The 21599-nt window shown below is 58.4% G+C and overlaps 3 protein-coding genes across 3 annotated transcripts in view; all 3 read left to right on the top strand.

Annotated features, from left to right (window-relative positions):
• Window positions 1-2465, top strand: part of HCFC1 (host cell factor C1) — a 58992-nt gene extending 56527 nt beyond the window's left edge. The window contains 2 exon segments of the mRNA XM_054052192.1: window positions 447-510; window positions 2334-2465. Of these exon segments, the coding sequence (XP_053908167.1) occupies window positions 447-510; window positions 2334-2373 (104 nt within the window). The 3' untranslated portion in view covers window positions 2374-2465.
• A 1680-nt stretch (window positions 2466-4145) lies between these two features.
• RENBP (renin binding protein) lies at window positions 4146-17095 on the top strand. The gene is made up of 11 exons (XM_054052278.1): window positions 4146-4175; window positions 5497-5600; window positions 7336-7411; window positions 7636-7711; window positions 8992-9164; window positions 11260-11481; window positions 12373-12454; window positions 13470-13645; window positions 15539-15670; window positions 16687-16774; window positions 16877-17095. The coding sequence occupies exons 2-11, from the start codon at window positions 5506-5508 to the stop codon at window positions 16957-16959; spliced, it is 1203 nt and encodes a 400-aa protein (XP_053908253.1). The 5' UTR covers window positions 4146-4175; window positions 5497-5505; the 3' UTR covers window positions 16960-17095.
• The window catches only part of LOC128849685 (synaptophysin-like), a 22786-nt gene continuing 18223 nt past the window's right edge, over window positions 17037-21599 (top strand). Inside the window, exons 1-2 of the mRNA XM_054052161.1 lie at window positions 17037-17307; window positions 21199-21287. Coding sequence (XP_053908136.1) covers window positions 17037-17307; window positions 21199-21287 — 360 coding nt within the window. The remainder of the gene's footprint in view (window positions 17308-21198; window positions 21288-21599) is intronic.

The raw sequence follows: 21599 nt of genomic DNA, 5'->3' as shown, positions 1-21599 counted from the left end.
TCTGGAGAACATCAATGAGAAGAGTTACGGTCATAGTAGGACAAATTGATGGTTCTAATGGGGTTCAAAAGGGAGTTATGGGGCTGCCCCACAACTTGGGGGGCGCCACGGAGGGGTTACGGTGGAGATTGAGGTGATGGAACCATCATGGAGGGTCTGGAGAACATCAATGAGAAGAGTTATGGTCATGGTAGGACAGATCGATGGCTCTAATGTGGTTCAGAAGGGAGTTATGGGGCTGCCCCACACGTAGGGGGCACCAAGGAGGGGTTACGGTGGAGATAGAGCCATGAGGGAGGGGATGGAACCATCGTGGAGGGTCTGGAGAACCTCAATGAGAAGAGCTGTGGTCATGGGATGAGGGTTTGGTGGCTCTCATGTGGTTCAGAAGTGAGTTATGGGGCTGCCCCACACTTGGGGGTCCTGAGGTTCCCGTTTCCCCCCAGAGTCCAACAAGGACGGAGCGGTGGCCAAACCGGGCGGGAAGCGGCCGCTGTCCTCCCCCGACCTGTGAGTGGGGATCTGTGGGGCAGGGGGGATCTGTGGGGCAGAGGGGATCTGTGGGGCAGGGGGGGATCTGTGGGGCAGAGGGGATCTGTGGGGCTGGGGGGGGTCTATGGGGCAGAGGGGATCTGTGGGGCAGGGGGGATCTATGGGGCTGGGGGGGATCTGTGGGGCAGAGGGGGATCTGTGGGGCAGGGGGGGGTCTATGGGGCAGAGGGGATCTGTGGGGCAGGGGGGGATCTATGGGGCAGGGAGGGATCTGTGGGGCTGGGGGGGATCTGTGGGGCAGAGGGGATCTATGGGGCTGGGGGGGATCTATGGGGTTAAGAAGGAAATCTATGGGTCTGGGGAGGGATCTATGGGGCAGGGTTGGAGATCTGTGGGGCAGGGGGGGATCTATGGGGCAGGGGGGGATCTGTGGGGCAGAGGGCATCTGTGGGGCTGTGGGGGATCTATGGGGCAGGGGGGGATCTGTGGGGCTGAGGGGGATCTGTGGGGCAGGGGGGGTCTGTGGGGCGGGGGGGATCTATGGGGCGGGGGGGGATCTGTGGGGCAGGGGGGGATCTGTGGGGCAGGGGGGGTCTGTGGGGCTGGGGGGGATCTGTGGGGCAGAGGGGGATCTGTGGGGCTGGGGGGATCTATGGGGCAGGGGGGATCTGTGGGGCTGGGGGGATCTGTGGGGCTGGGGGGATCTATGGGGCTGGGAGGGATCTGTGGGGCAGAGGGGATCTATGGGGCTGGGGGGGATCTATGGGGCTGGGGGGGATCTGTGGGGCAGAGGGGGATCTGTGGGGCAGGGGGGGATCTGTGGGGCAGAGGGGATCTGTGGGGCAGGGGGGGGTCTGTGGGGCAGGGGGGGATCTATGGGGCTGGGGGGGATCTGTGGGGCTGAGGGGGATCTATGGGGCAGAGGGGGATCTGTGGGGCAGAGGGGGATCTATGGGGCTGGGGGGGATCTGTGGGGCAGGGGAGGATCTATGGGGCAGAGGGGATCTATGGGGCAGGGGGGGATCTATGGGGCAGAGGGGGATCTGTGGGGCAGGGGGGATCTGTGGGGCTGGGGGAGATCTATGGGGCAGAGGGGGATCTGTGGGGCAGAGGGGTATCTGTGGGGCTGGGGGGGATCTATGGGGCTGGGGGGATCTGTGGGGCTGGGAGGGATCTGTGGGGCTGGGGGGGATCTGTGGGGCAGAGGGGGATCTGTGGGGCTGAGGGGGATCTATGGGGCTGAGGGGGATCTGTGGGGCTGGGAGGGAATCTATGGGGCTGGGGGGGATCTGTGGGGCAGGATTTGGGGATCTCTGGGGTTCAGGGGGCTGTGGGGGGGAATCTATGGGGCTGAGTTGGGGTTGGTTGGGGGTCAGGAGGGAGGTGTGTGGGGCGGGGCGGGCAGCGCTATGGGGCTATGGGGCAGCGCTATGGGGCAGTGCTATGGGGCTGTGGGGCACTGCTATGGGGCTATGGGGCAGCGCTATGGGGCAGCGCTATGGGGCTGTGGGGCAGCGCTATGGGGCAGTGCTATGGGGCTGTGGGGCACTGCTATGGGGCTATAGGGCAGTGCTATGGGGCAATGGGGCAGCGCTATGGGGCAGTGCTGTGGGGCTCTGGGGCAGCGCTATGGGGCAGCGCTATGGGTCAGCGCTCTGGGGCTGTGGGGCAGCGCTATGGGGCTATGGGGCACTGCTATGGGGCAGCGCTATGGGGGCTATAGGGCAGTGCTATGGGGCAGCGCTCTGGGGCTGTGGGGCAGCGCTATGGGGCTATGGGGCACTGCTATGGGGCAGCGCTATGGGGCAGCCCCACATCTCCCCCCCTTCTCTTCCCCACAGGAAATCCGCTCCAAAGAAGCCGAAGGCCGATGGGCAGTGACGCCCCACAGCTCCCACTGCCCCACACATCCGGGGGGGGGGGGGACACAACGCCGCTATGGGGCGACTTATGGGGCGACTTATGGGGCGGGGGGAGGGGGGGGGGGGCTTTTTTTTACCCCCTTTGCAGCCGGGAGGAGGTTTTGTACAGAGCTGTGGGGCGGCTGTGGGGCGGCCCCCGTGGATCATAGCGGGGGGGGCCCTCCCCTGCCCCCCAAGTGCCCCTCTGTGCCCCCCAAGTGCCCCTCTGTGCCCCCCAAGCGCCCCTCCCCCCCCGCGCTCTCTCTCTGTCGTTTTTGTGCTATTTTGAACGATTAAAAACAGACATTTTTTTGGAAGAAAAAAAAAGGGGTTTTTATTGGGGGGGGGGGGAGGGGGGGGAGGGGCACTTATGGGGCGGAGGGGGGCGGGGGGGGTGGCTGTGCCCCACACTTATGGGGCGGAGAGAGGGGGAAGGGGCACTTGGGGGGCGGAGGGGGACAGGGGGGTGGCTGTGCCCCACACTTATGGGGCGGAGAGAGGGAGGGGTACTTGTGGGGCGAAGGGGGGACAGGGGGGTCGCTGTGCCCCACACTTATGGGGCGGAGTGGGGGGGCACTTGTGGGGCGGAGGGGGGGTGGCTGTGCCCCACACTTATGGGGCGGAGGGGGGACTGGGGGGTGGCTGTGCCCCACACTTATGGGGCGGAGAGGGGGGGAGGGGGGTGGCTGCGCCCCACACTTATGGGGCGGAGAGAGGGGGAGGGGGGTCGCTGTGCCCCACACTTATGGGGCGGAGGGAGACTGAGGGGTTCACTGTGCCCCACACTTATGGGGCCGAGGGGGGACTGGGGGGTGGCTGCACCCCACACTTATGGGGCGGAGAGAGGGGGAGGGGGGTCGCTGTGCCCCACACTTATGGGGCGGAGGGAGACTGAGGGGTTCACTGTGCCCCACACTTATGGGGCGGAGGGGGGACTGGGGGGGTCGCTGTGCCCCACACTTATGGGGCGGAGGGAGGGGGGAGGGGGGTCGCTGTGCCCCACACTTATGGGGAGGAGGGGGGGGGAGGGGGGTCGCTGTGCCCCACACTTATGGGGCGGAGGGAGGGGGGAGGGGGGTGGCTGTGCCCCACACTTATGGGGCGGAGGGGGGAGGGGGGGTCGCTGTGCCCCACACTTATGGGGCGGAGGGAGGGGGGAGGGGGGTGGCTGTGCCCCACACTTATGGGGCAGAGGGGGGAGGGGGGGTCGCTGTACCCCACACTTATGGGGCGGAGGGAGGGGGGAGGGGATCGCTGTGCCCCACACTTATGGGGCGGAGGGGGACTGGGGGGGTCGTTGCGCCCCACACTTATGGGGCAGAGGGGGGAGGGGGGGTCGCTGTGCCCCACACTTATGGGGAGGAGGGGGGGGAGGGGGGTCGCTGTGCCCCACACTTATGGGGCGGAGGGAGGGGGGAGGGGGGTCGCTGTGCCCCACACTTATGGGGAGGAGGGGGGGGAGGGGGGTCGCTGTGCCCCACACTTATGGGGCGGAGGGAGGGGGGAGGGGGGTGGCTGTGCCCCACACTTATGGGGTGGAGAGAGGGGGGAGAGGCAGTTGTGGGGCGGAGGGGGACTGGGGGGTCGCTGTGCCCCACACTTATGGGGCGGAGAGAGAGGGGAGGGGCAGTTGTGGGGCGGAGGGGGACTGGGGGGTGGCTGTGCCCCACACTTATGGGGCGGAGGGGGGAGGGTGGGGGGAGTGGAGTGGGGGAGGGGAGAGGAAAGGGGAGGGGGGAGGAGGGGGAGGGGCGGCGGTCACGTGACGGGACGGAGCTCGCCGTGGGTCGCGGGGAGAGAGCTGTGGGGCGGAGGGGGGGGGAGAGAGGGCCCATCTGTGGGGCAGAGGGGGTGTGGGGCACCGCCGTCTGTGGGGCTGCGGAGGGGGGGCTGAGGGGAGGCTGTGGGGCAGTGCTGTGGGGCAGAGCTGTGGGGCTGTGGGGCGGTGCTATGGGGCAGTGCTGTGGGGCAGTGCTGTGGGGCAGTGGGGCGGTGCTATGGGGCTGTGGGGCGGTGTTGTGGGGCAGTGCTATGGGGCTGTGGGGCAGTGCTGTGGGGCAGTGCTGTGGGGCTGTGGGGCGGTGTTGTGGGGCAGTGCTATGGGGCAGTGGGGCAGTGCTGTGGGGCGGTGCTGTGGGGCAGTGCTATGGGGCTGTGGGGCAGTGCTATGGGGCTGTGGGGCGGTGCTGTGGGGCAGTGCTGTGGGGCTGTGGGGCGGTGCTATGGGGCAGTGCTATGGGGCAGTGGGGCGGTGCTATGGGGCAGTGCTGTGGGGCAGTGCTGTGGGGCAGTGCTATGGGGCTGTGGGGCGGTGCTATGGGGCAGTGCTGTGGGGCAGTGCTATGGGGCAGTGCTATGGGGCAGTGGGGCGGTGCTATGGGGCAGTGCTGTGGGGCAGTGCTGTGGGGCAGTGCTATGGGGCAGTGGTGCGGTGCTATGGGGCGGTGGGGCGGTGCTATGGGGCAGTGGTGCCGTGGGGCAGTGCCGTGGGGCAGTGCTGTGGGGCAGTGCTATGGGGCAGTGCTATGGGGCAGCTCCGCATCTTCCCCCCCCGGGGGGCTCTGGGGGCTGTGGGGCAGCGCTGTGGGGACCCCCATGGCCGATCTATGGGGCACAGGGCTGTGGGGCACTGGGATGTGGGGCTCGGAGGGCTCTGGGGACCCCCATGGCCGATCTATGGGGCACAGGGCTGTGGGGCACCGGGATGTGGGGCTGTGGGGGCTCAGAGGGGACCCCTATGGCCGATCTATGGGGCACAGGGCTGTGGGGCACTGGGCTGTGGAGCTGGGGGGGCTCTGGGGACCCCCATGGCCGATCTATGGGGCTGGGAAGGGTGTGGGGCAGCGGGATGTGGGGCTGGGTGGAAGGAGGGGGGGGCACTTATGGGGCAGGGGTGCGCTTTGGTCCTCTGGGCCCCACACTTATGGGGCAGACACACTGTGGGCCGTCCCTGCTGCTGGGGTGGTTCTCTGTCCCCCAACTTGTGGGGCTGAGATGATCTATAGGGCTGAGGGATCTGTGGGGTGGGGAGTGTGTGGGGCTGCCCCACAGCTCTGACCCACAGCTATTCTCCACAGCTCTGCCCCACGGCTCTGCCCCACAGCTCTGCCCCATGGAGGCGTTGAGGTTGTGGCGCGCGCGAGTGGCGGCGGAACTCGACAGTGTCATCGCCTTCTGGGAGAGGAACTCCCACGACCCCCAACACGGGTGAGACCCACAGCGACCCATAGCGACCCACAGCGACCCATAGCGACCCATAGAGACCCACAGCGACCCATAGAGACCCATAGAGACCCACAGCGACCCATAGCGACCCATAGCGACCCATAGCGACCCATAGAGACCCACAGCGACCCATAGAGACCCATAGAGACCCATAGAGACCCCACAGAGACCCACAGAGACCCCATAGAGACCCATAGAGACCCATAGAGACCCACAGAGACCCATAGAGACCATAGAGACCCACAGAGACCCTATAGAGACCCCATAGAGACCCATAGAGACCCCATAGAGACCCATAGAGACCCATAGAGACCCACAGAGACCCATAGAGACCCATAGAGACCCACAGAGACCCACAGAGACCCCACAGAGACCCATAGAGACCCATAGAGACCCCATAGAGACCCACAGAGACCCATAGAGACCCACAGAGACCCATAGAGACCCATAGAGACCCACAGAGACCCATAGAGACCCATAGAGACCCACAGAGACCCACAGAGACCCATAGAGACCCACAGAGACCCCATAGAGAACCATAGAGACCCCATAGAGACCCACAGAGACCCCATAGAGACCCCATAGAGACCCATAGAGACCCATAGAGACCCACAGAGACCCCATAGAGACCCATAGAGACCCACAGAGACCCATAGAGACCCCATAGAGACCCATAGAGACCCACAGAGACCCCATAGAGACCCATAGAGACCCCCAGAGACCCATAGAGACCCACAGAGACCCATAGAGACCCCATAGAGACCCACAGAGACCCATAGAGACCCCATAGAGACCCATAGAGACCCACAGAGACCCATAGAGACCCCATAGAGACCCATAGAGACCCACAGAGACCCCATAGAGACCCCATAGAGACCCATAGAGACCCATAGAGACCCCATAGAGACCCATAGAGACCCACAGAGACCCATAGAGACCCCACAGAGACCCCACAGAGACCCACAGAGACCCACAGAGACCCCATAGAGACCCATAGAGACCCACAGAGACCCATAGAGACCCCATAGAGACCCCATAGAGACCCACAGAGACCCACAGAGACCCCATAGAGACCCATAGAGACCCACAGAGACCCACAGAGACCCCATAGAGACCCATAGAGACCCATAGAGACCCATAGAGACCCACAGAGACCCATAGAGACCCCATAGAGACCCACAGAGACCCATAGAGACCCATAGAGACCCATAGAGACCCCACAGAGACCCACAGAGACCCATAGAGACCCCATAGAGACCCACAGAGACCCACAGAGACCCATAGAGACCCCATAGAGACCCACAGAGACCCACAGAGACCCATAGAGACCCATAGAGACCCACAGAGACCCCATAGAGACCCACAGAGACCCCATAGAGACCCACAGAGACCCCATAGAGACCCCATAGAGACCCATAGAGACCCATAGAGACCCACAGAGACCCATAGAGACCCCACAGAGACCCCACAGAGACCCACAGAGACCCACAGAGACCCCATAGAGACCCATAGAGACCCACAGAGACCCATAGAGACCCCATAGAGACCCATAGAGACCCACAGAGACCCATAGAGACCCCATAGAGACCCATGGAGACCCACAGAGACCCCATAGAGACCCATAGAGACCCATAGAGACCCATAGAGACCCACAGAGACCCGTAGAGACCCATAGCGCCCCATAGCTGCCCCATAGTGACCCCCAGGTGCCCCCCAGGGGTTTCTTCTCGTGTCTGAGCCGCGAGGGCACCGTCTACGACGACACCAAATACGTGTGGATGCAGAGCCGGCAGGTGTGGGGCAGGGATCTATGGGGCAGGGATCTATGGGGCAGGGGGGTTGGGATGTGTGGGGCAGGATCTATGGGTCAGGGGGGTCGGGATATGTGGGGTCGGGATGTGTGGTTCAGGATCTATGGGTCAGAGCGGTCCGGATGTGTGGGTCAGGATCTATGGGGCAGGGGGGGTCGGGATGTGTGGGGCAGGATCTATGGGGCGCCCCACACGTCTCCCCATAGGTGTGGGTCTACTCCCGCCTGTACCGCACCGTCCCGCGCTTCCGACGCCCTGAACTGCTGGAGGCGGCGCGAGCCGGTGAGCGCCGGGGGGCGCTATGGGGCGCTATGGGGCAGCCGTGGGGCACCATGGGTTGGGTTGAGTCCCATTGGGTCCCATTGAGTCCCATTGGGTCCCATTGAGTCCCATTGGGTCCCATTAAGTCCCATTGGGTTCCATTGGGTTCCATTGGGTTCCATTGAGTCCCATTGGGTCCCATTGAGTCCCATTGGGTCCCATTAAGTCCCATTGGGTTCCATTGGGTTCCATTGGGTTCCATTGAGTCCCATTGGGTCCCATTGAGTCCCATTGGGTCCCATTGAGTCCCATTGGGTTCCATTGGGTCCCATTGGGTTCCATTGGGTCCCATTGGGTTCCATTGGGTCCCATTGGGCCCCATTGGGTTTCATTGAGTTCCATTGGGTCCCATTGAGTCCCATTGGGTTCCATTGGGCTCCATTGGGTTCCATTGGGTCCCATTGAGTCCCATTGGTTTCCATTGGGTTCCATTGAGTCCCATTGGGTTCCATTGAGCTCCATTGGGTTCCATTGGGTTCCATTGGGTCCCATTGGGTCCCATTGAGTCCCATTGAGTCCCATTGGGTTCCATTGAGTCCCATTGAGTCCCATTGGGTTCCATTGAGTCCCATTGGGTTCCATTGGGTTCCATTGAGTCCCATTGGGTCCCATTGGGTTCCATTGGGTTCCATTGGGTCCCATTGAGTCCCATTGGGTTCCATTGAGCTCCATTGGGTTCCATTGGGTTCCATTGGGTCCCATTGGGTTCCATTGAGTCCCATTGGGTCCCATTGAGCTCCATTGGGTTCCATTGAGCTCCATTGGGTCCCATTGGGTTCCATTGGGTTCCATTGGGTCCCATTGAGTCCCATTGGGTTCCATTGAGCTCCATTGGGTTCCATTGGGTTCCATTGGGTCCCATTGGGTTCCATTGAGTCCCATTGGGTCCCATTGAGCTCCATTGGGTTCCATTGAGCTCCATTGGGTCCCATTGGGTTCCATTGGGTCTCATTGGGTCCCATTGGGTTCCATTGGGTTCCATTGGGTTCCATTGAGCCCCATTGGGTCCCATTGGGTCCCATTGGGTCCCATTGGGTCCCATTGAGTCCCATTGAGCCCCATTGGGTCCCATTGGGTTCCATTGGGTTCCATTGAGTTCCATTGAGTCCCATTGGGTCCCATTGGTTCCCGTTGGGTCCCATTGGGTCCCATTGGTTCCCGTTGGTTCCCGTTGGGTCCCGTTGCCCCCCGCTGGCCGTGGGGCGCTATGGGGCGCCCCCTAAGCTGCTCTTTGTCGCCAGGGGCCGAGTTCCTGCTGCGCTGCGCCCCCCTGCGCCCCGAGTCCCTGCGCGTGGCCTTTGCGCTGACGCGGGACGGGCGGCCGCTACGCGTGCAGCGCAACGCCTTCAGCGAGGCCTTCGTCGCCGTGGGGCTGGACGAGCTGGGGCGCGCCGCCGACGAGCCCCGATACCGGGTCAGGGGGGACCCTGCCCCATAGCGCCGACCCCGACCCACATATTCCCCCCCGGGGCCCCCAACCCCATTGTAGGGACATTTTAACCCATTTTGGGGCATCTTTTGCCCCGTTTTGAGGTCCTCTCCAGCCCAGGAACCCCCATTCCTGCCCCATAGCGGAGCCCCTGCCCCATAGCAGAGTCCCTGCCCCATAGATTCCCCTCTCCAGGGCCCTCTGACCCCATCTATGGGCTCTTTTACCCCATTTTGGGGATCTTTTGCCCCATTTTGGGGTCCTCTCCACCCAACGATCCTCACTTCTGCCCCATAGCAGAGTCTCTGCCCCACAGCGGAGTCTCTGCCCCATAGATTCCCCTCTCAAGGGTCCTCTGACCCCATTTTGGGGCTCTTTTACCCCATTTTGGGGTCCTCTCCACCCAACAACCCCCATTCCTGCCCCAGAGCGGAGTCCCTGCCCCATAGCGGAGTCTCTGCCCCATAGCGGAGTCTCTGCCCCATAGATTCCCCTCCCAAGAGTCCTCCGACCCCATTTTGGGGTTCTTTTACCCCATTTGGGCCAACTTTTACCCCGTTTTAGGGACCTCGTATCCAATTTTGGGGTCCCCCAACCCTATTTTGGGGTCCCCCCCTCCCTTTTGGGGTCCCCCCCCCTCCTTTTGGGTCCCCTTCTCTTTTTTGGGGTACCCCCTTCCCTTTTGGGTTCCCCCCCTCATTTCTGGGTTCCCCCTTCCTTTTGGGGTCCTCCCCTCCCATTTGGGGTCCCCCTCCTCCCTTTTGGGTCCTTCCTCTCTTTTGGGGTCTCCCCCTCCCTCCCTTTTTGGGGTCCCCCCTTCTCCCTTTTGGGATCCCCTCTCATTTTTAAGTGTTCCCCTCTCTTTTGGGGTCCCTCTCCTCCCTTTTGGGTCCCCCCTCTCTTTTGGGGTGTCCCCCCCCCTCCCTTTTTGGGGTCCCCTCCTCCCTTTCGGGGTCCCCCCCCTCCCTTTTGGGGTCCCTCCCCTCATTTTGAGGTACCCCTCCTCCCTTTTGGGGTCCCCCCCTCCTTTTTAGGGTACTCCCTCCTTCTTGGGGTCCCCCTCCTCCCTTTTGGGTCCCCCCTCTCTTTTGGGGTGTGTCCCCCCCTCCCTTTTTGGGGTCCCCCCCCCTTCCTTTCGGGGTCCCTCCTCCCTTTCGGGGTCCCCCCCCCTCCCTTTTGGGGTCCCTCCCCTCATTTTGAGGTACCCCTCCTCCCTTTTGGGGTCCCCCCCTCCTTTTTAGGGTACCCCCTCCTTCTTGGGGTCCCCCTCCTCCCTTTTGGGTCCCCCCTCTCTTTTGGGGTCCCCCCTTCCCTCCCTTTTTGGGGTCCCCCTCCCTTTTGAGTTCCCCCCTTCCCTTTTGGGGTCCCTCTCCTCCTTTTTAGGGTACCCCCTTCCTTTGGGGTCCCCCTCTTGTCCCTTTTGGGGTCCCCATTCTCCCTTTTGGGGTCCCCCCTCATTTTTAAGTGTTTCCCCTCTCTTTTGGGGTCCCCCCTTCCCTCCCTTTTTGGGTCCCCCCCCCCCCATTCGGCATCCCCTCCTTCTCCCTTTTGGGGTCCCCCCTCATTTCTGGGTCCCCCCCTCCCTTTTTGGGGTCCCCTCTCCCTTCTGGGGTCCCCCTCTCCTTTTTAGGGTACCCCCTCCTTTTTGGGGTCCCCCTCCTCCCTTTTTGGGTCCCCCCCTCATTTTGGGGTCCCCCCTCCCTTTTGGGGTCCCCCTTCCTTTTGGGGTCCCCCCCCCTCCCATTCGGGGTCCCCCCCTTCTCCCTTTTGGGTCCCCCCTCCCTCCCTTTTTGGGGTCCCTCTCTCCCTTTTGGGGTCCCCCTCCTCTTTCGGGGTCCCCCTCCTTTTGGGGTCCCCCCCTCATTTTGGGGTCCCCCCTTCCCTTTTGGGGTTCCCCCCCTCTCCTTTTGTGTTCCCCCCTCCCTTTTGGGTCCCCCCCTCCCTTTTTGGGGTCCCCCCCTCATTTTTAAGTCCCCCCTCTCCTTTTGGGGTCCCCCCTTCCTTTCGGGGTCCCTCCCTTTTCGGGGTCCCCCCTCTCCTTTTGGGGTCCCCCCCCTCACTTTTGGGGTGCCCCTGACAGGCTGCGGGGCGCTCGTGGGCTCTGGCGCTGTGGTCGTGGGTTCGTGGGGTCCCCCTGGAATTGGGGCGCCCCGAGTTTTCGGGGTCCCCCCCCCAGGAGGCGTTGGCGCTGCCGCTGATGGCGCTGACGGTGGCGGAGCAGCTGCTCGAGGGGGGGGGGGGGGACCCCCAAATCGAGGCCATGGCCGAGTGGGGGGGCAGCGCCGTCCTCCGACACCTCCAGGTACCCCGAAACTCCTGCACCCCAAAAACCTGCACCCCGACACCCCGAAACCCCCCCTGAAACCGCGCGATAGAAACCTCCCCTGAACCCCAAAATCCTGCACCCCAAAACCTGCACCCTGACCACCCCCTTGACCCCCAAATCCCCCCTCTGAACCCCCAAATCCCCTCTGTGAACCCCCAAATCCTTCTGCACCCCCAAATCCCCTTCCCTGAACCCCCTAAATCCCCCCTCTGAACCCCCAAATTCTCCCTTGAATCCCCAAAATCCCCACTCTGAACCCCCAAATCCTCCCCTGAACCCCCAAATCCCCCTCCCTGAACCCCCAAATCCCTCTACACCCCCAAATCCCCCCTCTGAACCCCCAAAATCCCCCCTCTGAACCCCCAAATCCAACCCTGGGAGCTCTGTTTCCCCCCCTTGAACCCCCAAATCCCCTCTCTGAACCCCCAAATCCCCCTCCCTGAACCCCCAAATCCTTCTGCACCCCAATCCTCCCCTGAACCCCCAAATCCCCTTAGAACCCCCAAATCCCCTTCCCTGAACCCCCTAAATTCCCCCTCTGCACCCCCAAATCCTCCCCTGAACCCCCCAAATCCCCTCTCTGAACCCCCAAATCCTCCCCTGAACCCCCCAAATCCCCCCTCTGAACCCCTAAATCCACCCCTGGGAGCTCTGTTTCCCCTCCTTGAACCCCCAAATACCCCTCCCTGAACCCTCAAATCCCTCTGCACCCCCAAATCCCCTTCCCTGAACCCCCTAAATTCCCCCTCTGAACCCCCAAATCCCCTCTCTGAACCCCCAAATCCCCCTCCCTGCACCCCCAAATCTCCCCTCTGAACCCCCAAATCCCTCTGCACCCCCAAATCCCTCTGCACCCCGAAATCCCAGCGCGACGATGTGGTGGTGCTCGAGAACGTCTCCCCGGAGGGGGAGGAGCTGCCGGGGAGCCTCGGGCGCCTCATGAACCCCGGTAAATTTCGGGGTACCCCCCTTTTCCTGCTCCCCCCCCTTTTCCCCATTAGTCCCTCTCTCCCCCCCACTTTTGGGGGTGTCGTGTCCCCCACTTTTAGCGATGGTTTTTCTCCTTTAGGGGGTGTCTCTCCCTATTTTGGGGTCCCCCTTCCCACTTTTGGGGTGTCCCCTTCTCCTTTTTTTTGGGGGGTTACTGTTTTGGGGTCCCCCTCATTTTCGGGTCCCCTTCACTTTGGGGTCCATGGGGGGGGTCCCCACTTTGGAGTCCCCTTCACTTTGGGGTCCATGGGGGGGTCCCCCCAGTTTGGGTTCCATGGGGGGGTCCCCATTTTGGGGTCCCCCTCACTTTGGGGTCCATGGGGGGTTCCCATTTTGGGGTCCCCCTGACTTTGGGGTCCATGGGGGGTCCCTCACTTTGGGTTCTGTGTGGGGGGGTCCCTATTTTAGGGTTCCCCCTCACTTTGGGGTCCATGGGGGGGTCCCGGTTTTGGGGTCCCCCTCACTTTGGGGTCTGTGGGGGGGGTCCCCTCAGTTTGAGGTCCATGGAGGGGTCCCCATTTTGGGGTCCCCTTCTCTTTGGGGTCCATGAGGGGATCCCCGTTTTGGGGTCCCCCTCATTTTGTGGTCCATAGGGTGGTCCCCATTTTGGGGTCCCCCTCACTTTGGGGTCTGTGGGGGAGATCCCCCCTCAGTTTGGGGTCCATGGTGGGGTCCCCCTCAATTTGGAGCCTGTGGAGGGTCCCCCTCACTTTGGGGTCTATGGGGGGGGATCCCCCTCACTTTGGGGTCCCTGGGGGGGGGGGGGGGGGCCCTCACTTTGGGGGTCCATGGGGGGGTGTCCCCCTCACTTTGGGGTCCATGGGGGTGTCCCCCTCCCTTTGGGGTCTATGGGGGGGTGTCCCCTCACTTTGGGGTCCTTGGGGGTTCCCCCTCACTTTGGGGTCCTTGGGGGGTGTCCCCCTCCCTTTGGGGTCCCATGGGAGTGTCCCTGACGGGGGGCGGGGTCCCCGCAGGCCACGCCCTGGAGGCGGGGTGGCTGCTGCTGGGGCACTGCCGGCGCCGCGGGGACGCGGCCGTGGGGGCGCGGGCGCTGTCGGCGCTGGTGAGGGGTCCCCTGCGCTGGGGATGGGACCCCCAACACGGGGGGCTCTTCGCCTTCCTCGACGCCGACGGGCACTGTCCCACACAGGTACCCCAAAAGCCCTCCGCGACCTCCGCCGCCCTTTGCTCTCCACTGTACCTCCTTTACTCTTCTTTTCTCCTTAACGTATCTGTACCCCTTTGCCTCAGTTTTACATCTTTCCCCCTGATTTTTAACACTTTTCTCCTCATTTTACACCTTTTCTCCTCAGTTTTACACCTTTTCCCCTGATTTTTACTGATTTTCTCCTCATTTTTACACCTTTTCTCCTCAGTTTTTACACCTTTTCCCCTGATTTTTAACACTTTTCTCCTCATTTTGCACCTTTTCTCCTCATTTTTTACAGCTTTTCCCTCATTTTGACACTTTTTTCCCTGATTTTCACACCTTTTCCCCTGATTTCTACTTCTTTTCTCCTCATTTTTACACTTTTTCTCCTCATTTTTACACCTTTTCTCCTCAGTTTTACCCCTTTTCCCCTGATTTTTACTGATATTCTCCTCATTTTTACACCTTTACTCCTGATTTGGAACACTTTTCTCCTCATTTTTACATCTTTTCTCCTCCTTTTTACCCTTTTCCCCTGATTTTTACTGATTTTCTCCTCATTTTTACACCTTTTCTCCTCATTTTGACATTTTTTCCCCCTCATTTTCGCACCTTTTCCCGATTTTTACACTTTTTCTCTTCATTTTTACCCCTTTTCTCCTCATTTTCTCACCTTTTTTCCCTCATTTTCTCCTCATTTCACACCTTTTCGCCTCATTTTTACATCTTTTCTCTTCATTTTACGGCTTTTCTCCTCATTTTTACCCCTTTTCTCCTCATTTTGACACTTTTTTCCCTGATTTTCACAACTTTTCCCCTGATTTCTACTTCTTTTCTCCTCATTTTTACCCCTTTTCTCCTCCTTTTTACACCTTTTCTCCTCCTTTTTACACCTTTTCTCTTCCTTTTTACAGCTTTTCTCCTCATTTTGACACCTTTTCCCCTGATTTTTACATCTTTTCCCCTCATTTTCACACCTTTTCTCCTGATTTTTACCCCTTTTCCTCATTTTTACACCTTTTCTCCTCATTTTACACCTTTTCCCCTCATTTATCCCTCTTTCCCCTCATTTTTATCCCTCTTCACCCCCTTTTTCCTCATTTTTCACTCTCTTTTCCCTTTTCTCACCTTTTCCTTCCCTTTTACCCCATTTTTCAGCGTTTTTTTTCACCCTTTACCCCTCATTTTCGGTACTTTTTCCTCATTTTTGCCCTTTTTTCCTGAATTTCATATTCCTTCTCCTTTTCACCCCTTTTTCCTCACTTTCACCCCTTTTTCCTCACTTTCACCCCTTTTTCGCCACTTTCACCTCATTTTTCCTCACATTCACCCCATTTTTCCTCACTTTCACCCCTTTTTCCTCACTTTCACCCCTTTTTCCCCACTTTCACCCCTTTTTCCTCACTTTCACCCCCTTTTTCCTCACTTTCACCCCTTTTTCCCCACTTTCACCCCATTTTTCCTCACTTTCACCCCATTTTTCCTCACTTTCACCCCTTTTTCCTCACTTTCACCCCATTTTTCCTCACTTTCACCCCCTTTTTCCTCACTTTCACCCCATTTTTTTTCACTTTCACCCATTTTTCCTCTCTTTCACCCCATTTTTCCTCACTTTCACCCCTTTTTCCTCACTTTCACCCCATTTTTCCAGGGGTGAATCTCTCCATTTCGGGGGTCAACCCCCCAATTTTGGGGGGTGAACCCCCATTTTGGGGTCTCCCCCCCCTTTCCTCGGCGGCTCTGGACCGTGACGCTCCGGTAGCCACGGTAGCCCACCCCCCATTTTGGGCTTTAAACCTCCCATTTTGGGGTCCGTAACCTTTATTTTTGGAGTGAGATGTCCTATTTTGGGGTGTAACCCCCCGGATTTTGGGGTGTCCCCCCCCCCAACAGCTGGAATGGTCCATGAAGCTGTGGTGGCCACAGCTGGAAGCCATGGTTGCCCTCTTGGCCGCTTACGAGCACTCCTCTGACCCCAAGTTCCTCGAGGACTTCGACCGCGTGGCCACCTACGCCTTCGACAAGGTGGGGGCACCCCAAAAACCGGGGGGTGGATCCCCAAAAGAGGGGAGAGGGACCCCAAAAATGGGGGGTTGGGACCCCAAAAAGGGGAGACGGACCCCAAAATGGAGGATTGGGACCCAAAAAGAGGGGGTTGGACCCCAAAAATGGAGGGTTGGGACCCAAAAAGGGGAGAGGGACCCCAAAAATGGGGGGTTGGACCCTAAAAAGGGGAGAGCGACCCCAAAAATGGAGGGTTGGGACTCAGAAAGGGGAGAGGGACCCCAAAAATGGAGGGTTGGATCCCTAAAATGGGAGAGGGACCCCAAAAATGGGGGGTTGGGATCCAAAAAGGGGAGAGGGATCCCAAAAATGGAGGGTTGGGACCCCAAAAGGGGAGAGGGACCCCAAAAATGGGGGGTTGGGATACAAAAAGAGGGGTTGGACCCCAAAAATGGGTGTTGGATCCCAGAAATGGGGGGGTGGAGTCCAAAAAAGGGGAGAGGGGCCCCAAAAATAGGGGGTTGGGACCCAAAAAGAGGGGGTTGGACCCCCAAAATAGGGGTTTGGATCCCCAGAAGAGGGGAGAGGGACCCCAAAAATGGGTGTTGGATCCCAGAAATAGGGAGTTGGAGTCCAAAAAAGGGGGAAGGACCCAAAAAATGGGGGGTTGGACCCCAAAAGAGGGGGTTGGACCCCAAAAATGGGGGTTGGATCACAAAAAGGGGAAAGGGACCCCAAAATTGGAGGATTGGGACCCAAAAAGGAAGCAGGGACCCTAAAAATAGGGGATTGGACCCCAAAAAGGGAGGGGGACCCCCAAAATGGGGAGTCGGGACCCAAAACGAGGGGGTTGGTCCCCAAAAATGGGGAGTTGGACCTCAAAAATGAGGGGAAGGACCCCCAGAAGTGGGGGAAGGGCTTAAAAATGGGGGGGTTTGTGCCCCAGAAATGTGTGTTGGATCCCCCAAAGAGGGGGTGAGGGGGTGTCAGACCCCCCAAATGTTCTTTTCCCCCTCCTTTTCGCGGGTCCCCCCCAGTTCCGCGACCCCGTCCACGGCGAGTGGTTCGGGTACCTGAACCGCGAGGGCGGCGTTGCCCTCAGCCTCAAAGGTGGTCCCTACAAAGGTGGGTGACACCCCAAAATCCCCCCCCACACACCCCCAGTTTGGGGGTGCTACTGGGTGAACTGGTTTATTACTGGGAGCCCCATTTCCTCCCCCTTTCCAGGCTGCTTCCACGTGCCACGCGCGCTGATGATGTGCGAGGAGATGCTGGGGCGCATCTTGGAGCGGGAGGGGACCCCGAAATAAAGGGGGGTTGGGGGGGGGACACCCCCTTTCCCCCCGCCCTTCTGCCCCCCAATAATGAGTGTGTGCCCGCTTCCAACATGGCAGCGACTAAAGCTGCCCGCACTCAAGATGGCGCCGCTGCCCGGACGCAAAATGGCGCCGCCCCAACTGTAAAGGCGCCTGTGCCCACAAGCAAAATGGCGCCGCCGCATCCAACATGGCGCGGTCCCCCCAAACATGGCGTCTCCCCAGTCAAAATGGCGCCTTCGCCCTTTCCCAACATGGTGTCGAGTGCCCTCTTTGCATCTTCCGCCGCTCTGCGCATGCGCCGCTGTTCGCTCCGCCTCCTCAAATCTCGGCTGTTCCGCTGTTGGCACCACCCCCCTCCCCTTCACACACACCCCCCCCTCGGCTGTTCCGCCGCGGGCCGCTCCCCCCCCCCGCCGCGCTGCGTCTCTCCCCGAGCCCGCAGGGATGGAGGCGCTGAACCAGGTGCGACCCCCCCCCCCAATAAACGGGGACCCCCCAAGAAACGGGGACCCCCCCAATAAACGGGGACCCCCCCCCAAAAACAGGGAACATCCCCCCTCCGAAATACCCCCCCCCCGAGGCTGGAGCTGCGGCTGAAAGAGACGAAATGGGGGGGGGGATTGGTTTGAATGAGGGGGGGGCAGCTGTGTTTGGGGGGGCACTTGGGTGGGGGGGAGGATTTGGGGGGTGCCTGAGGGGGGGGGCTCGGATTTGGGGGGGAGAAAGGTTGGATTTGGGGCGGGGGGGGGGGTCCTTAGGGTGGGGAAGGCAGTTGGATTTGGGGTGTTGGTTGAAATGGGGGGGGCACCTGGATTTGGGGGGGTCAATGGGATTGGGGGGGGCACCTGGATTTTGGGGGGTCAATGGGGTAAGGGGGGGGGACACCTGGATTTTGGGGGGGTCCCTGGGATTATGGGGGGGCACCTGCATTTGGGGGGTCCCTGGGATCTGGGGGGTGGCACCTGCATTTGGGGGGTCCCTGGGATCTGGGGGGGCACTTGGATTTGGGGGGTCCGTGGGATTATAGGGGGGTCCCTGGATTTGGGGGGTCCCTGGATTTGAGGGGTCAATGGGATGTGTGTGGAGGGAACGTGGATTTTGGGGGTGTGCCTGGGATTAGAGGGGGGGGACACACCTGGTTTGGGGGGGGGGCACCTGGATTTTGGGGGGTCCCTGGGATTATTAGGGGGGGGTCCTTGGATTTGAGGGGTCAATGGGTTGTGTGTGGGGGAACGTGGATTTTAGGGGGGGTCCCTGGGATTGGGGGGGGGCACCTGGATTTGGGGGGATCCCTTTGGGGGAGGCACCTGGATTTGGGGGGTCACTTTGGGGGGGGTCCACTTTGTTGTGGGGGGGTACCTGGATTTGGGGGGGGTCACTTTGGGGGGGGGACCGCTGGTGCCGCAGCATCAGTTGTGGGGGGGGATGATGATGATGATGCAGCATCCGGGGGTTGGGGGGGGCGCCTCGTTTGGGGGCGCTGTGGACGTCATCATTGCGTCACGTGTGAGGTCACGGGCGCCATTACCGCCCCCCCCCCCCAAGAAAGGGGGTTCTGAGCCTCTTTTGGGGGTTCTGAGCCTCTTTTTGGGGGGCGCTCCTTCCATGGGGCGTTTTGCCCCATTTTTGGGGCGCTTTTTGCCCCATTTTGGGCGGTTTTTGCCATTTTTCAGGGGAGTTTTGCTCTTTTTTTAGGGTTTTTTTTGCCCCTTTTGGGCTTTTTTTTGCCACTTTTTTGGGGGTTCTTTGCACTTTTTTGGCTTTTTTTTTGCCCTTTTTTAACCTTTTTTCCCTCATTTTGAGGTGGTTTTTTTGCCCCTTTTGGTTTGTTTTTGCCTCTTTTTACCTTTTTTTTCTCATTTTGGGTTTTTTTTTTGCCCCTTTTGGGTTTCTTTTTGCCTCCTTTTTAGGTTTATTTTTCCCCTTTTGGCTTTTTTTTTTGCCCCTTTTGGGCTTTTTTTTGCCCCTTTTACCTTTTTTCCTCATTTTGGGGTTTTTTGTTTTGCCCTTTTTAGAGTTTTTTTGCCCCTTTTTGGGGTTTTTTTTTTTTGCCCCTTTTGGGGCTTTTTTTTGCTCCTTTTTGGCTTTTTTTGCCCCTTTTACCTTTTTTTTTTCTCATTTAGGGTTTTTTTTTTTTTTTTGCCCCTTTTTGGCCTTTTTTTGCCACTTTTTGGGCTTTTTTGCCTCTTTTTGGCTTTTTTTTGCCCCTTTTTGGCCTTTTTTTTTACCACCTTTTTGGCTTCTTTTTTTGCCTCCTTTTTGGGTTTTTTCTTTTTTTTTGCCCCTTTTTGGCTTTTTTTTCCCCCTTTTTGTATTTTTTTTGCCCCTTTTTGGGGTTTTTTTTGCCCCCTTTTTTGCCCCTTTTGGCTTTTTTTTGCCCCCCTTTTTACCTTTTTTTTCATTTTGGTGTTTTTTTAGCTGCTTTTTTTGTTTTTTTTTGCAGTTTTTGAGGGACTTTTGTTCTTTTTTGGGGGGGTTTTACCCCTTATTGGGAACTTTTGCCCTTTTTGGGGGGTCGTTTTTGCCCCTTTTAGGGAGTTTTGCCCCATTTTGGGGGCATTTTTTGGCCCTTTTTTGGGGGCATTTTTCCCCTTTTTAGTTGTTTCCCCTTTTTTGGGGGTTTTTCTCCCTTTTAGAGGTGTTTTTTGGTCCTTTTGGTGTCATTTTGCTGTTTTCTGGGGGTGTTTTTTGCCCCTTTTTGGGGACATTTTTGCTCCTTTTGGAGGTGATTTTTGGACCTTTTGGGGTTTTTTTTTCTCCTTTAGTTGTGGTTTTGCCCCATTTTGGGGGCGTTTTTTGACCTTTTGGGGTGATTTTACCCATTTTGGGGGCATTTTTTGACCTTTTGCTGTGTTTTTGCCCCATTTTGGGGGCATTTTTTAACCTTTTGGGATCTTTTTGCCCCATTTTGGGGCATTTTTTTATCTTTTGGGGTAATTTTACCCCATTTTGGGGGCATTTTTTGACCTTTTGTTGCGTTTTTTTGCCCCATTTTGGGGGCGTTTTTCTACTTTTGGGGGTCCTTTTTGCCCCATTTTAGGGTTTTTTTGGACCTTCTGGGTATTTTTTGACCTTTTGTTGCATTTTTGACCCATTTTGAAGGTGTTTTTTGACCTTTTGTTGTGCTTTTACCCCCATTTTTGGGGGCGTTTTTTTAACTTTTGGTGTCTTTTTACCCCATTTTAGGTTTTTTTTTTTGACCTTTTGGGGTATTTTTTGACCTCTTGTTCTGGTTTTGCCCCATTTTGGGGGCGTTTTTTTGACCTTTTGGGGCGTTTTTACCCCATTTTGGGGGCATTTTTTTGCCTTTTTGGGGCGTTTTTGCCCATTTTTGGGGGCGTTTTTGTTTTGTGGCGTTTTTTGCCCCCATTTTGGGGGCGTTTTTTTTACCTTTTGTTGCGTTTTTGCCCCATTCTGGGGGTATTTTTTTACTTTTTGGGGTCTTTTTGCCTCATTTGGAGATTTTTTTTACCATTTGTTGCATTTTTGCCCCATTTTGGGGGCGTTTTTTTACCTTTTGGGGTCTTTTTGCCCCATTTTGGGGGCGTTTTTTTTATCTTTTGGGGTAATTTTACCCCATTTTGGGGGCATTTTTTGACCTTTTGTTGTGCTTTTACCCCATTTTTGGGAGCGTTCTTTTACTTTTGGGGTCTTTTTGCCCCATTTTAGGTTTTTTTTGACCTTTTGGGGTATTTTTTGACCTTTTGTTGTGCTTTTACCCCATTTTTGGGGGCGTTTTTTGACCTTTTGTTGCGTTTTTGCCCCATTTTGGGGGCGTTTTTTATCTTTTAGGGTGGTTTTTACCCCATTTTGGGGGCGTTTTTTTACCTTTTGTTATGTTTTTACCCCATTTTGGGGGCGTTTTTTTACTTTTTAGGGTACTTTTGCCCCATTTTGGGGGCGTTTTTTTACCTTTTGGGGCGTTTTTGCCCCATTTTGGGGGCGTTTTTTTACCTTTTGTTGCATTTTTGACCCATTTTGGAGGTGTTTTTTGACCTTTTTTATTGTGTTTTTGTCCCATTTTGGGGGCTTTTTTTTATCTTTTGGGGTAATTTTTGCCCCATTTTGGGGGCGTTTTTTTGACCTTTTGGGGCGTTTTTGCCCCATTTTGGGGGCGTTTTTTGAGCTTTTGGGGCGTTTTTGCCCCATTTTGGGGGCGTTTTTTTGACCTCTTGGGGTGGTTTTGCTGCTTTTTTGGGGGTGGTCTCTCCCTCCCCCCCCCCCCTAAAGATCTCGTTGCCCCTTTGCCGAAGTTGGTAGCCGGGGGTCAGTTCCGCGTCATCAAAGAGCCTCTGGGCTTCCTCAAACTGCTCGAGTGGGTGAGTGACCCCCTGCCCCATAGCGAACCCCAACAGAGCCCCCCTGCCCCCATAGCGAGCCCCAACAGGGCCCCTGCCCCATAGCGAACCCCAACAGAGCCCCCTGCCCCATAGCGAACCCCAACAGGGCCCCCCTGCCCCATAGCGAACCCCACCAGAGCCCCCCTGCCCCATAGCGAACCCCAACAGAGCCCCCTGCCCCATAGCGAACCCCAACAGAGCCCCCCTGCCCCATAGCGAGCCCCAACAGGGCCCCCTGCCCCATAGCAAACCCCAACAGAGCCCCCCTGCCCCATAGCGAACCCCAACAGA

This window comes from Cuculus canorus, chromosome 32, assembly GCF_017976375.1.
Source record: "Cuculus canorus isolate bCucCan1 chromosome 32, bCucCan1.pri, whole genome shotgun sequence".
NCBI lineage: Eukaryota > Metazoa > Chordata > Aves > Cuculiformes > Cuculidae > Cuculus > Cuculus canorus.
Note: the sequence above shows the minus strand (reverse complement) of the source record. Positions and strands in the feature narration are given on the sequence as shown.